Genomic DNA, 13,270 nt, shown 5'->3' on the forward strand with positions numbered 1-13,270 from the left:
CACACAAGACGAATAAACTATACCTAACCATACCTGTAAACTATAATTAATTATTAGAAATAATAGGTCAAACACACATCTAATACAAATAATACACGTACTGTATAAAATATATTCTGTAGAATGTGGAGAGATTAAGCGCAGATATAAAATGGTTAAAGTTCAATTACAGTACCTTTAATATAAGGCTAACATTGAAACAGGTTATTGTAAATGCCATATTTACATGTACTATACTTACTGTACCTGTACTTACCTTGCTACAGTACAGTACCTTACTACATGCTGGTGGCCTGCCCATTATGCTCTAAAAGTACGGGCAAAATGCTGCCAATATGGTCAATACAATTGTTGCATTTTGTACGGTGAGTATGTCGTTCCAGAAACTCAGTATTCTTTTTCTTAATTACTCTTTTTTGCACAGCTTAACAACCTTTCTTATATGATCCTTCATCACCCGCCTTACCAATTCTATCGGGTTCAAATTCGGAGATTTAGAATGAAAGGGGGAAAAAATGGTGAATTAGTTGATCAGATAAAAACTGTTTAAAACAATGAAAAACAGTTACTATACACTGGAACACTTACTCCGGTGGCGTCTTAACACTGTTGATCTCACTGGCAAGAATATAGGTTGAAGAGGCGGTATGTTTAGGGTCATTGTCCTGGAAAAACCGGTGACCCACAGATGGGAAATCATGCTTAATGTATTGAGCAATACGAGTGACAATTTGCTCTTGAAAAAATACTTTGTTCATGATTCCTGGAACAAGAAAAGAAAAAACTATGAAAAAGATTAATACACTACAGTTGTACAGTGCATAAGGCTACTGCATGTGCCTTTCTGCATTATTTTACCCTCAAAGATGATTATGCATTCTGGTCCACATCTAGAGATCGCAACTCACACATGCATTTCAGTGGGTGCTTGGGCCGCGGCTTCAAAGATAGCCGTCCTTTTTTTCGGAATGCAAAAGTGGCAAATCTCTCAAGAGCTACCATTGTCTCATCAGACAAGATGACATCCTGAAAAGTTTCGCCATTTTCGATCCATGACAGTGCTTGGTCCACTTATTTTTTTAATCTTCTTGGCCTCCCTTATCATAGGATATGCTCTGTAATGATAAGGAAGAATATTACAGGGGCTGTACAGTCAAACCACACTTTTAACTAAAGTACAGTACTGTACAACACTTTAGCTGTACTGTCCTAAATACTGCACAGTAATTACAGTACAGTAACAACCCTGTTGTGTCACTCTGCATACTATTGCAATATACTGTACATTATTGCCGTAAGACACTTACTTTACATGTCCATATTTCCATCCCAATTGACATCTCATGAACCTGTTGCTAGTCTCAGATGCGGTGATATTGTGACTCTTCTCTAGAATAGTTTTGACTGTTTCTGCACAGCGCTCATCATTAGCCTCACTGATTTCATCCACCAGATGCTTTTCTGTCCAACAGTTGAAAGGAAATGAGAACAATTTGTTAGGCCCAAAAATAACTAAACAAAAATATGCATTTAATATGCAAGAAACTTTTAGAGTCATAAAATCAGCAGGAGAAATATAAAGGCAGGAGAAGAGATCCGACGTCACAGCCAGTGACTGAATCGGAGGCACTTCCGGTTTGAACAGTAATTCTTTATTAAATGCACAAAAGAACACAGACTACACCACAGTCTGCCCCTCAACGCGTTTCACGCTCAGAATAGCGCTTTTTCTTGGAGTGAGGAGCTGTGGCCTGAGCCTGCACACTTATAATAAAAAAGCCTGCGAAAAATGGGTTTAAAATATGTTAACCCATGCACTACCAATGCCATAACTGATTATAATAGTGCTGCATAACCACAATCCAATCCTTACTTGCTTAACTATAAATGCACATAAGCCCTAATTGTATTTGACATAGTAATGAGGAAAGATGCACTGCACTGGAAAATAATCACAGGAACAATGCTACACTGCACTGGTAAATTATCATAGGTACAATAATATAAAACACTGGATGCAACAAATCAAGTGAAAAAGAACACTAAGGACCATAAACAGATTTAACCCCTTGATAAAGACAGGATCTAATAGTTAGAACTTATCATTAAAACTCTTGTTGTTAGTAATACTGTAACAGTTTAAAGAGTATTAATTAAATTTATTAAATGGGTATAAAGGTCCCAAATGTCAAGAAAAAAAGAAAAGAAAGGGAAGAATGGAAGGAGTAAAGGAGAGGGAGAAAGGGAAGGGAAGGGAGTTGGGGGGGGAGGGGGGGAAGGGGAGGGGGGAGAGGTAGGGGGAGTAGGGGGAGGGGAAGAAGGGGGGAAGAAAGTGGGAGGGGAGACGAAAGAAAAGTAGACCAGTACATAAACTTCAAACGTCACCACAATTTCCTCATAGTGAATCACACAAAAAATCAAAAAATGCATCAAAGGAAACAACGCAGGTCCCATTCAATATTTAGCCCATTGGGTTGCAGTGTTTCAATATTGAATGGGACCTGCATTGTTTTCTTTGATGCATTTTTTTATTTTTTGTCGGATTCACTATGAGGAAATTGTTTTAACTAAAGTGGTGACGTTTTAAGTTTATGTACTAAGCTTTAGCCTGGTCTACTTTTCTTTCGTCTCCCCTCCCACTTCCTTCCCCCCTTCTTCCCCTCCCCCTACTTCCCCCTACCTCTCCCCCCCCCCTCCAACTCCCTTCCCTTTCTCCCCCTCCTTTACTCCTTCCATTCTTCCCTTTCTTTCCTTTTTTTCTTGACATTTGGGACCTTTATACCCTTTAATAAATTTAATTAATACTCTTTATACTGTTATTACTAACAACAAGAGTTTTAATGATAAGTTCTAACTATTAGATCCTGTCTTTATCAAGGGGTTAAATCTGTTTATGGTCCTTAGTGTTCTTTTTCACTTGATTTGTTGCATCCAGTGTTTTATATTAGTGTACCTATGATAATTTACCAGTGCAGTGTAGCATTGTTCCTGTGATTATTTACCAGTGCAGTGCATCTTTCCTCATTACTATGTCAAATACAATTCGGGCTTATGTGCATTTATTGTTAAGCAAGTAAGGATGGGATTGTGGTTATGCAGCACTATAATAATCAGTTATGGCATTGGTAGTGCATGGGTTAACATATTTTAAACCCATTTTTCGCGGGCTTTTTTTATTATAAATGTGCAGGCTCAGGCCACAGCTCCTCACTCCAAGAAAAAGCGCTATTCTGAGCGTGAAACGCGTTGAGGGGCAGACTGTGGTGTAGCCTGTGTTCTTTTTTGCGTTTAATAAAGAATTACTGTTCAAACCGGAAGTGCCTCCGATTCAGTCACTGGCTGTGACGCCGGATCTCTTCTCCTGCCTTTATATTTCTCCTGCTGATTTTATGACTCTAAAAGTATCTTGCATATTAAATGCATATTTTTGTTTAGTTATTTTTGGGCCTAACAAATTGTTCTCATTTCCTTTCAACTGTTGGACAGAAAAGCATCTGGTGGATGAAATCAGTAAGGCTAATGATGAGCGCTGTGCAGAAACAGTCAAAACTATTCTAGACAAGAGTCACAATATCACTGCATCTGAGACTAGCATAAGGTTCATGAGATGTCAATTGGGATGGAAATATGGACATGTAAAGTAAGTGTCTTACGGCAATAATGTACAGTATATTGCAATAGTATGCAGAGTGACACAACAGGGTTGTTACTGTACTGTAATTACTGTGCAGTATTTAGGACAGTACAGCTAAAGTGTTGTACAGTACTGTACTTTAGTTAAAAGTGTGGTTTGACTGTACAGCCTCTGTAAAATTCTTCCTTATCATTACAGAGCAGTTATGGCATTGGTAGTGCATGGGTTATAATATTTTAAACCAATTTTTCGCTGGCTTTTTTTATTATAAATGTGCAGGCTCAGGCTACAGCTCCTCACTCCAAGAAAAAGCGCTATTCTGAGCGTGAAACGCGTTGAGGGGGAGACTGTGGTGTAGCCTGTGTCCTTTTGTGCGTTTAATAAAGATTTAGGGCCTCATGCAGTAAGCGTTGATAAGGGAATTATCACCATTTTATAGCCAAAATTGGGTTTGAGATTCAGTAAGCGCCGATAAGTGCTTGATTTCGCCAGGTTTCGGAGCCGATTATTTTGTTATGGCCAGTCGGCTGCCGATAAGCCTGTTTTCGCCACTGATCGCCACTTTTTTAAATCGGCTGGATTCAACAAAAAAAACCAGCTTATCGGGGCTGATCGGCACTACGAAATTGAGATGTTATGGCCGATTTCTCCCGCCAACTAAAGTTGGCAGTTTGGACGGGAGAACAATCGCTAAGGCTGCCGGAACGGCACTTAGAAAAAAAAAATCTTCTGTACATCAATGGAGTCAATGGAGCGGGGACGTATAACAGTATAGTACTGTTTACGTTTCATTGCTCACAATACAAAGGGGATTTGCATTACAGTGTGGGGGCATTCCCTGCATTGTGTCACAGCTGACGTGTATTATTTGCATAACATTATACTTTTACATGTTTTCAGCATTTGCGGGTCACATTACTCATCATGTGATGATGTGTCAAGGGAAAATACTATACTCAACTCTTAAAGGAGAACCTCACATCATATCACACATTTTACTGAATTGAGCGACAATTGTTTACATGATGTCACACATGTCACACATGTCACACATACACAGTATATTCATGTTCCTTTACATTACACAATGCTTGTAATGTGTCACGCATCTTTAAACGTTCATGTACATCTAAATTCTCATGTTTACATCTAGGTTTGGTCCTCCCTATTTTCATGACGTCACTTATTGGACGCGCAATCACATTGCATGTTTACATTATAACCGTTGCATTACAAGCACTTCAACCTAACTTATACACACATGTACAGTAATTCATCATTGGGACACCTTGTAAACTCATTCTATAGCAACTATCCTCATTACAGAAATGCATGCATATGCACACGACTATTCATTGTTGGCAACATGTCACAATAACATGGCTAATTACACATGTTACACAAAACTTTTCCCACATCAATCTCAGCCTTTTTGTCTCATTACATGACTGACTCTTGCGTTCACAAGTTTTACATGCATTGCACATGCAACTATTTATTTGCAAGCAATGTTTGTACAAAGCATCACGTCACATCATTGGCAAATATCATCATTCCCTGCAGAATACACACAACAACTGCACACAGCTTGCCACACAAGTACTTTATTATGTTAATGTAAAACCTTGCATTTTACTATGTCACCTGACATCATCACATACCTATTTAAAGGACGCCCATTACCTGCTCATTCACAGCTACTCATTTCAAAATGTTGAGATTGTTTAGGAGACGGAGGAACATTCTTTTCTATGACATGCTTGCTGATGAAGAGAATGACTTAGGGCAAGGGAGGGACACACCGAGGGACAGTGACAGGGACAGTGACGCGGATACGACAGGGACAGGGAGAGGGACAGGCCGAGGGACAGGGAGAGGGACAGGAGATCAGAGGAGAAGACAGAGGAGACAAGTTGTGCCTCGTCCGCGTCTGTACAGGGAGAGAACCCTGTTAGATGGGATGAGTGAGGAGGAGATTGTAAGTCGCTATCGTTTGAGTTCAGCAGCAATCTTATCTCTTTATCAGGAGATAAGGGGAGATTTAGATTTTTTCACAGCCAGAGGTCGTGCAGTCCCTGGGCTTGTTAAAATGCTGTGCTCATTACATTATCTTGCTTCCGCGTCATACCAGACAACTGTGGGTATAGTGGGCGGGGTCTCGCAATCTACATTCTCGCGGGCCTTGACCCAGTTTCTCTATGCACTCAATAGACGCGCTAGGAATTATATTCATTTTCCTACAGAGGCGACAGAGTGGCTGGAAGTCAGGACTGCCTTTTATAATATAGCAGGGATACCATGTGTGCTGGGTGCAATCGATTGCACACATGTTGCTTTGATTGCACCTAGTCAGAGTGAGCATGTGTACCGCAATCGTAAGCACTACCATTCACTCAATATACAGGTGGTATGTGATGCGACGATGAGGATAATGCATGTGGTACCCAAATTCCCTGGTTCCAGTCACGATTCCTCTATCCTGAGGAACTCTTCAGTCTTCCATGCGTTCGAAGAGGGACATTTTGAACATGGTTGGCTGCTGGGTGAGTACACATTTACATGTTATAACACAAAACACATTTTTATTTAGGAATGTTGGCATTGTACAATTTGATCACTAATGTCAGCTTATGTGTGCTCCATTCATTATAGGTGACTCAGGATACGGAATTAGGCCGTGGCTCTTGACTCCGGTGCTAAACCCTCAAACTGAAGCAGAGGAGAGGTACAATGCAGCCCATATATCTACAAGATCTGTTATAGAGAGGACATTTGGCCTACTCAAGACCAGATTTAGGTGTCTGGACAGAACTGGTGGGGCTCTTCTATACAAGCCTCAAAAAGTGTCTGATATTATCCTTGCCTGTTGCATTTTGCACAATGTTGCACTCAGGCACAATGTACAATCAGACCTAGCTGAGCCTTTGGTAGACGAGCATCCCACCCATGTAGCTGCTGAAAATGAACAAACAGCCAGTGGTGGCCAGACACGCCAGAATCTCATCAATTCATTTTTTTCTTGTAAGTAAAAACAGATATGTTCCAAGTTCTACTTTTATACTTACATTATGTTATCTTAACAATAATGTTTTTTTATATAACCTTCTGTTAGGACACAGATGAATATGGGTTGCACACCTTTCTTCTCTCTGCTGTGTGCACAAAGGGATGTGGCACCGGTATGTTATTGTTGCACAGGTTATATAATCCCTCTTCAATTGTACTTTAGTTGTGTGTATGTGAATACAACTGGGGTAACAAAGCACTAATATTTTAGCATTGTGTTGTTCCTTATGCTAACACAATACACATATTATGCCCATACTCATTCATGCTTCTAGTATGCTTACATACAATGTTATTGGTGCAGTGTAACATGTACATCCATATGATGTGTACACCACGCACATTTACATTTTGAATGTGATTAAATATACATGGTGTTGCACATTTAACACCAAATACACACTTTGCTGTGTTGTTTACGGTACTGAAGATGGCATGTCAATGTTTGCAATTTATATATTGTTCCTTTGCATTATAGGTATATCTCCAGTATGACTGATCATGGTATGTATATTTGCTGACATCTCTCATAAGATGTGCCTACCTCAATCTTCCTATAATTATTTGAAGTAAAAACACAACATATTGGTTTAAAGACAAATGTAACATACATGTACTTTCTGTATCATGTATATGCATTTAGCTACTCTTGAGCTTTCATGTGCATTGTATTAGAAAATGATTACTCACATTTTATCACATTTTATGTATGTTTCCTTAAAAATTCCATTCATGTAATATAGAGGTGTTTGGAGAAAAGGGGATAACTGTACTTATTTGTTTACTTACGGGAGCTCATTCATCACGGATGAAATTGACTGATCATAACACTCCATGCATGAATGCCTGTAATCACAACAATGCGTACTACATCTTATATTTAGCAATGTAGGTGTTTTTTAATGCTAGGAATTAATAGTCAACATGAATTTAAATTTGTGACATGTGTATGTATAAGTCACACGTGTGTGGATGTGTCCTACATGTACCAAGTGTAAAACTGTGAACAGAAAACACTATTTTGTTGCAAATGTTACTGTCATTTAGCATTTCTAATTTACCTATATGACAATGTTGGTAATATTTTTGCAATATAATTCACGTCACTTCATCATTATCATGATGATAATTATCAAGTATTCTCACAATTGTAACGTCAATCACGTGCACATTAGCATAGACACAATTTTTAAGACAACTGTTTGTGTCTGTATCAATTTGTGTAGGATCCATGTATAACACCGACAAATGATAACACCAGCTTTATTATGGTAGCTTATATCATCATATTGACTATACGATGTATTTTTAGAAAGTTTAATAAACACAGTAAACTATAGTTAGTTAGGTTAAGGAAATATACACAGAAACGTACTTCATTACATGATGTTGATGTCATATTCAGAACATCATGCATTGTAGGGGACCACAACATCTGGCCAATAACATTAATTGCTACAGTCCCAAACCATTTTATCAACATACCCATGTAACAAGAGATTTTTAACAATAAAGGGCTAGTTGGTTGTAAGTGTCCTTTACATTGGGAGAAGGAGTGGCTCAGTGAGTAAAGACACACACTGGCACTGAGAGTTTGAAGCAGGGGAGTCTGGTTCAATTCCCGGTGTCGGCTCCTTGTGATCTTGGCCAAGTCACTTTATCTCCCTGTGCCTCAGGCGGCCAAAAATAAATTGTAAGTTCCACGGGCAAGGGACCTCAGCCTGAAAAATGTGTCTGTAAAGCGCTGTGTACAACTAGCAGCGCTATACATGAACATGCTCATATAATAATTATTATTCTTATTATTATTGTTACATAGTTTCGACAGTCATACGTTCCATTACACAATAGAATACACAAATGTGTTAGCAGAGTGGGAATGGTTGTTATATATAAAACACACCATGCCATAAAATGATAGTAGTCATTAAAGAACACTCAATAAAAATTCATGAGGCACTATTTTGCAACATCATTATGTTAATTAAGTGCTTATGCAATATAGGCATAAGTGTATCACATTTTTAATTGTTTGTTAATAAGCGCTGCAAGCAATATAAAATTAGTTCCATATGTAGTATAGTAGTCGGTGGCTCCTCCTCACAATCATCTCATATAAAGGTAGACTCTTCTGAAATCATACATTGATCCGATTGTATCTTCCCCGACATCTCTGAAATACAGCAAACACATGATGGTCAAAGATGGCACCTTACTATATATGTATCCGTGACAACGCGTTACACAGCTCTATATGATTGTGTACATACACACGTCACTCACTTATATGTTAGAAGTACAAGTGTACATCAGTATGTAATGTTTCTTTAAATTTGTAGCAGGCATAACTATGTATATGATGTGAACGTTGCCTGTATACTGAAAAATGTGCGCGCACATCTTAGTGTGCGCACGCACTTCAGGCTTGGCTGCACTAACTGTTTGCGCATGCGCAAAACAAAGCGTACGTTGTGCGTTCAATACAGGTTGAAAATATGATTAAACATACAATCTTTATTTAAAATACAATGAATACGAAACTACATTCGTTCTAAACGAGTACATCTGTATTCTTTTTAAACAGACGTGTTTGGACAGAAAGGACGGCCGATAACACAATGCGCAAATGCAATACGTGTGACGTCATGTTAAACCAGCGTGAAACGCACGCTAACACTCCTCCCACTCAATTAACATTCGGCTAACGCCCAGTGTACGCCCCCACTGTATGACACACTGCAGTTACCGTTACTATAACAAAACATGACAGCCAATAGGCTTTGAGGCGCGCACGTCGCTTGGGGGCGGGACTTACATCCGTAATCCTTTTTAAGGACGCCTTGGGCCATGACAAGGGTCCCACGTCATACGTGGTGGACCCGCTTTTAAATGTTGTAGATGTAGCATGATAACAAAACAGGTATGTGTTAGAGTTATGGTAAAATGTTGCTAATATGTTTAAAGTGATAGGAAAGTACGTATATTTATTCCGTCAGCAATGTGTACTACTCTTTCAGGTTCTACTATATTGTATTCGGAAACAATTTGTTTGTGATCGCTACATGTTATGCAGTCTGCTATGTTACGCTGTATCCACGCATTGAAAGGGAAAATGGTGGTTAGAAAAAAAAAAAAATGTAAACGCAGAGTCAACGCATAACGATTGTTATATTTACCATTCTTCTAGAATTAACTCTTCGTCTGCCTGCAACTGGTCACTCCAGAAATGCAAGGCATTTTCATCCACGCTTGACCCAAACGCTGAATCCAGTATGAAACACATCTCCTCCATGAAGCGCTCATAGGAATCGCCACTGCTTTCTTCAAACAATTGGTCGGGAGGTATGTTCATTTCTTCGGGTACCCATTCCAATGCATTTTCAGCTGAAAGGCTTGGTACAGAATCATAGTAGTTATGTTCATGTACAATGTGGGTTTCAGGAATGGAGGGTGCAGATATTGCAGCAGCTATCGATTCACAAGGAACAGTAGTAGCGGATCCATTGCTATTGGCATTAGGAATAAATATGCCTTTAACCACAATATATGTGCCTTCTTTCACGGTGAAATGTTTTTCTTTGGCAATCTTCCAGAAACCATAGTTGTGTTCTAGCTTATCCTGCACACGTTCAAAAAAGTCATTTGTTGATAAAGTGAATCTTATTGATGAATTAAAATTGCGCGCATGCCGACGGTTTTGGTAATAAGGATATTTTGCTCGAATCAAATCATAGATTTGGCGTGTGCTTGCTTGATGTCCGCAAGTTGATAAAATAGCTTCTGATATCATGTATTTATAACCTAAATTCGGATTCATAATTGTCACCAATTCATCAGCCATTGCAGAGTAGCACAAAAGATGTGTGCAGGTATCTGTTCTTTGCTCATCAAAATGAAACTGCTCAGTGGCTAACAAATTGCTGTGTTTCCTTTTCAAGGTCAACAAAAGTATAAACTGTAACTCCTTATTTCAAACGCCAATTGGATTTCTAGTTATAATTGCTTGAACATTTGTGGTTAGTGATAGCCGCATGTGGGACAAACATGTATCCTTTTTTTATCTCGTTTTTGAAAACATTAGTACACTTTTCATTCAGTAACATTGAGTTTTCTTGCAAAATAACAAAGAGCACTGTGTGAAAATAGTGCTTATACAGCCATATCAGTAAATACACACACCTGCAAAATGAAATGTTTTTTTCCCACATACATTTCTGTGTGTATTTGAAAGTCTGGTTAAGTCCCTGTCTGCATGAGTTTAAATACGTGTGTATCTATATATATATAAATATATCTATCTCATAAATATATATATATATAAAGTGTATATTGTACTATATGTATATTGTGTGTATGTGTATGTGTATGTGTATATGTATATATATATATATATATATATATATTATATATAAAAAAATATTATTTTTGTTTTTTTTGTTATATATATATTATATATATATATATATATAAAAAAGTAATTTTTTTTTTTTTTTTTAATATTGCTGGAGTACACACAACATATTGATGGCAGTAAGTAGGCCTTGTATGAAACCTATTTAAATGGTGATGAACATGAGTGAATTAAGTAATAAACATTTGTTTGCGCCCAATAATGTTAGAGGCTCACACTTAGTATAGTTGTCAAACATTAGGCCTGTATTATTAAAATACTGTGTTTTCACAAGGAAGCATGAAGTGTATGTTTTTTGTAAATACATCTATAGCAGTTTAGATAGCACTATATATACACACACACACACACACACACACACACACACACACACACACACACACACACACAGTGTGTGTCTGTGTGTGTGTGTGTGCATATATCAATACATACTACATATATATTAGTATCAATTCAGAGATGTTCTTGAAACAAGAACACATAAATGATTAAAGGACAACATTACAATGGGCAGCAAAGGTAAGTAATATTTAACACAAAATCCTGCTGTACACGTACAAGAAAGATGTTTGCAGTTAAATAGGTGCTTTTATAATTGCATGAAAATAATATGCACATGCAATGATTACATCAATTAACACACCCAAATGCAATGTTTTGCTGCAAAGTCAATGGCAGCTTCTCTAAACTTAGCAACTGGCTCCTGATGGACCATTACTGAACAGACGATTAAAACATAAATATTTATAACACTATTCATTAATTAGGAGTGTTAACATTTCCAAAACTTCACGTGTACAAGAACATACTTGAAAGTTTGGAAACAACACAGTCTTCAGCATACATACAATAGTAATTAGATAATCTGAAGTCAACAAAACAAGGCCAAAGACATATTTTCTGAATTATAACATTTATTTTTTTTGTTCCTTTTGCGAGCGAGTAACAGGCCTGCTTGTTGTCTCTTGAATTTTCCTTTTTCTTTTGCCACCAACTTTAGGCACAACAGAGCCACTTTGAGTGGCCTCTGGCACTTCACGGGCAGGGCTTGTGGCCAGTGACTCACCTACAGGGCTTTTGGGCAGTGACTGTTCACCTACGGGGCTTGTGGCCAGTGACTCACCTACAGGGCTTGTGGCCAGTGACTCACCTACAGGGCTTGTGGGCAGTGATTCACCTACAGGGCTTTTGGGCAGTGATTCACCTACAGGGCTTTTGGGCAGCGATTCACCTACAGGGCTTTTGGCCAGTGACTCACCTACATGGCTTTTGGGTAGTGACTGTTCACGGACAGGGCTTGTGCCCACTGACACATGTGAGCTAGTTGGTAGACACTGCACAAGTGATGGTTGGTCTGTTTCATGTGTGTCTTTTGTTGTTTTTGACCAAAAACTGGTCAGTAGTAACTGCTTGTGTTTTGTTTTTGTGGGCTCCTTTGTAGGTGTCTGCTGCTGAATTTGTACAGATGGCAGCGGTAGGATGTCATCAGGAACCTGCACAGCAATGTCTGCTACTTGACCGGTGACATTTGGGCCTGGTGAATGAATATCAGATGAATGTGGTGAAAACTGACCTGCATGAACAGATCCTGGCTGGGAGGTGTTGAATTGTGGTACATTAGTCATTCTCCAGTAATTAGCTTGTGTTTGCTGAACAACTAATGCTTCGAATGAGGTGTTGATTTTTTGCAACTGTTTCGGCACTTCAATGAAGACTCTGTGGAGATGTGCCAATTGTGAAACTGTTTCTTCCTGCAGTGCAATCATCCTTTCCAGCACTGTCATGAAGTCAGAATGGCGACGATTTTCTGCTTCCACAATTTTTCCCTCAGAAGCTACAATTGCATCGTATGTCGTATTTGCTGGACGATTTGCCGGTAAAACAGTTTCAATTGGAACGTCTTCATGGTCACTTGCTTCTATTTGTGTGTCTATGGCGGTGGCGTCATCATCATCATCATAATCCTCTTCATCATGTTCTACAAATAAATGTACACATTATTAAATGTCATGTTAATCTCTGCTGTGTTACTATGTAATTGTACTGTGTCATAAGTAACAACTAACATGTTTCCATACGTTTTATAACCTCACATTAAAAACTACCTTGACTTAAGAATAATGTTTGGACTCAGTATGAAATATGAGTGAATGAAAACT

General features: G+C 38.5%; 1 protein-coding gene across 1 annotated transcript in view; it reads right to left on the bottom strand.

The window, feature by feature from the left end:
• Positions 1 to 584: 584 nt before the first annotated feature.
• LOC142488251 (uncharacterized) overlaps positions 585 to 13,270 on the bottom strand; it is a 32,594-nt gene continuing 19,908 nt past the window's right edge. The window contains exons 6-8 of the mRNA XM_075588623.1: positions 12,370 to 13,089; positions 1,357 to 1,461; positions 585 to 763 (exon numbers count right to left, since the gene is read on the bottom strand). Of these exons, the coding sequence (XP_075444738.1) occupies positions 585 to 763; positions 1,357 to 1,461; positions 12,370 to 13,089 (1,004 nt within the window). The remainder of the gene's footprint in view (positions 764 to 1,356; positions 1,462 to 12,369; positions 13,090 to 13,270) is intronic.

Source organism: Ascaphus truei, chromosome 2 (assembly GCF_040206685.1).
Source record: "Ascaphus truei isolate aAscTru1 chromosome 2, aAscTru1.hap1, whole genome shotgun sequence".
Lineage (NCBI taxonomy): Eukaryota > Metazoa > Chordata > Amphibia > Anura > Ascaphidae > Ascaphus > Ascaphus truei.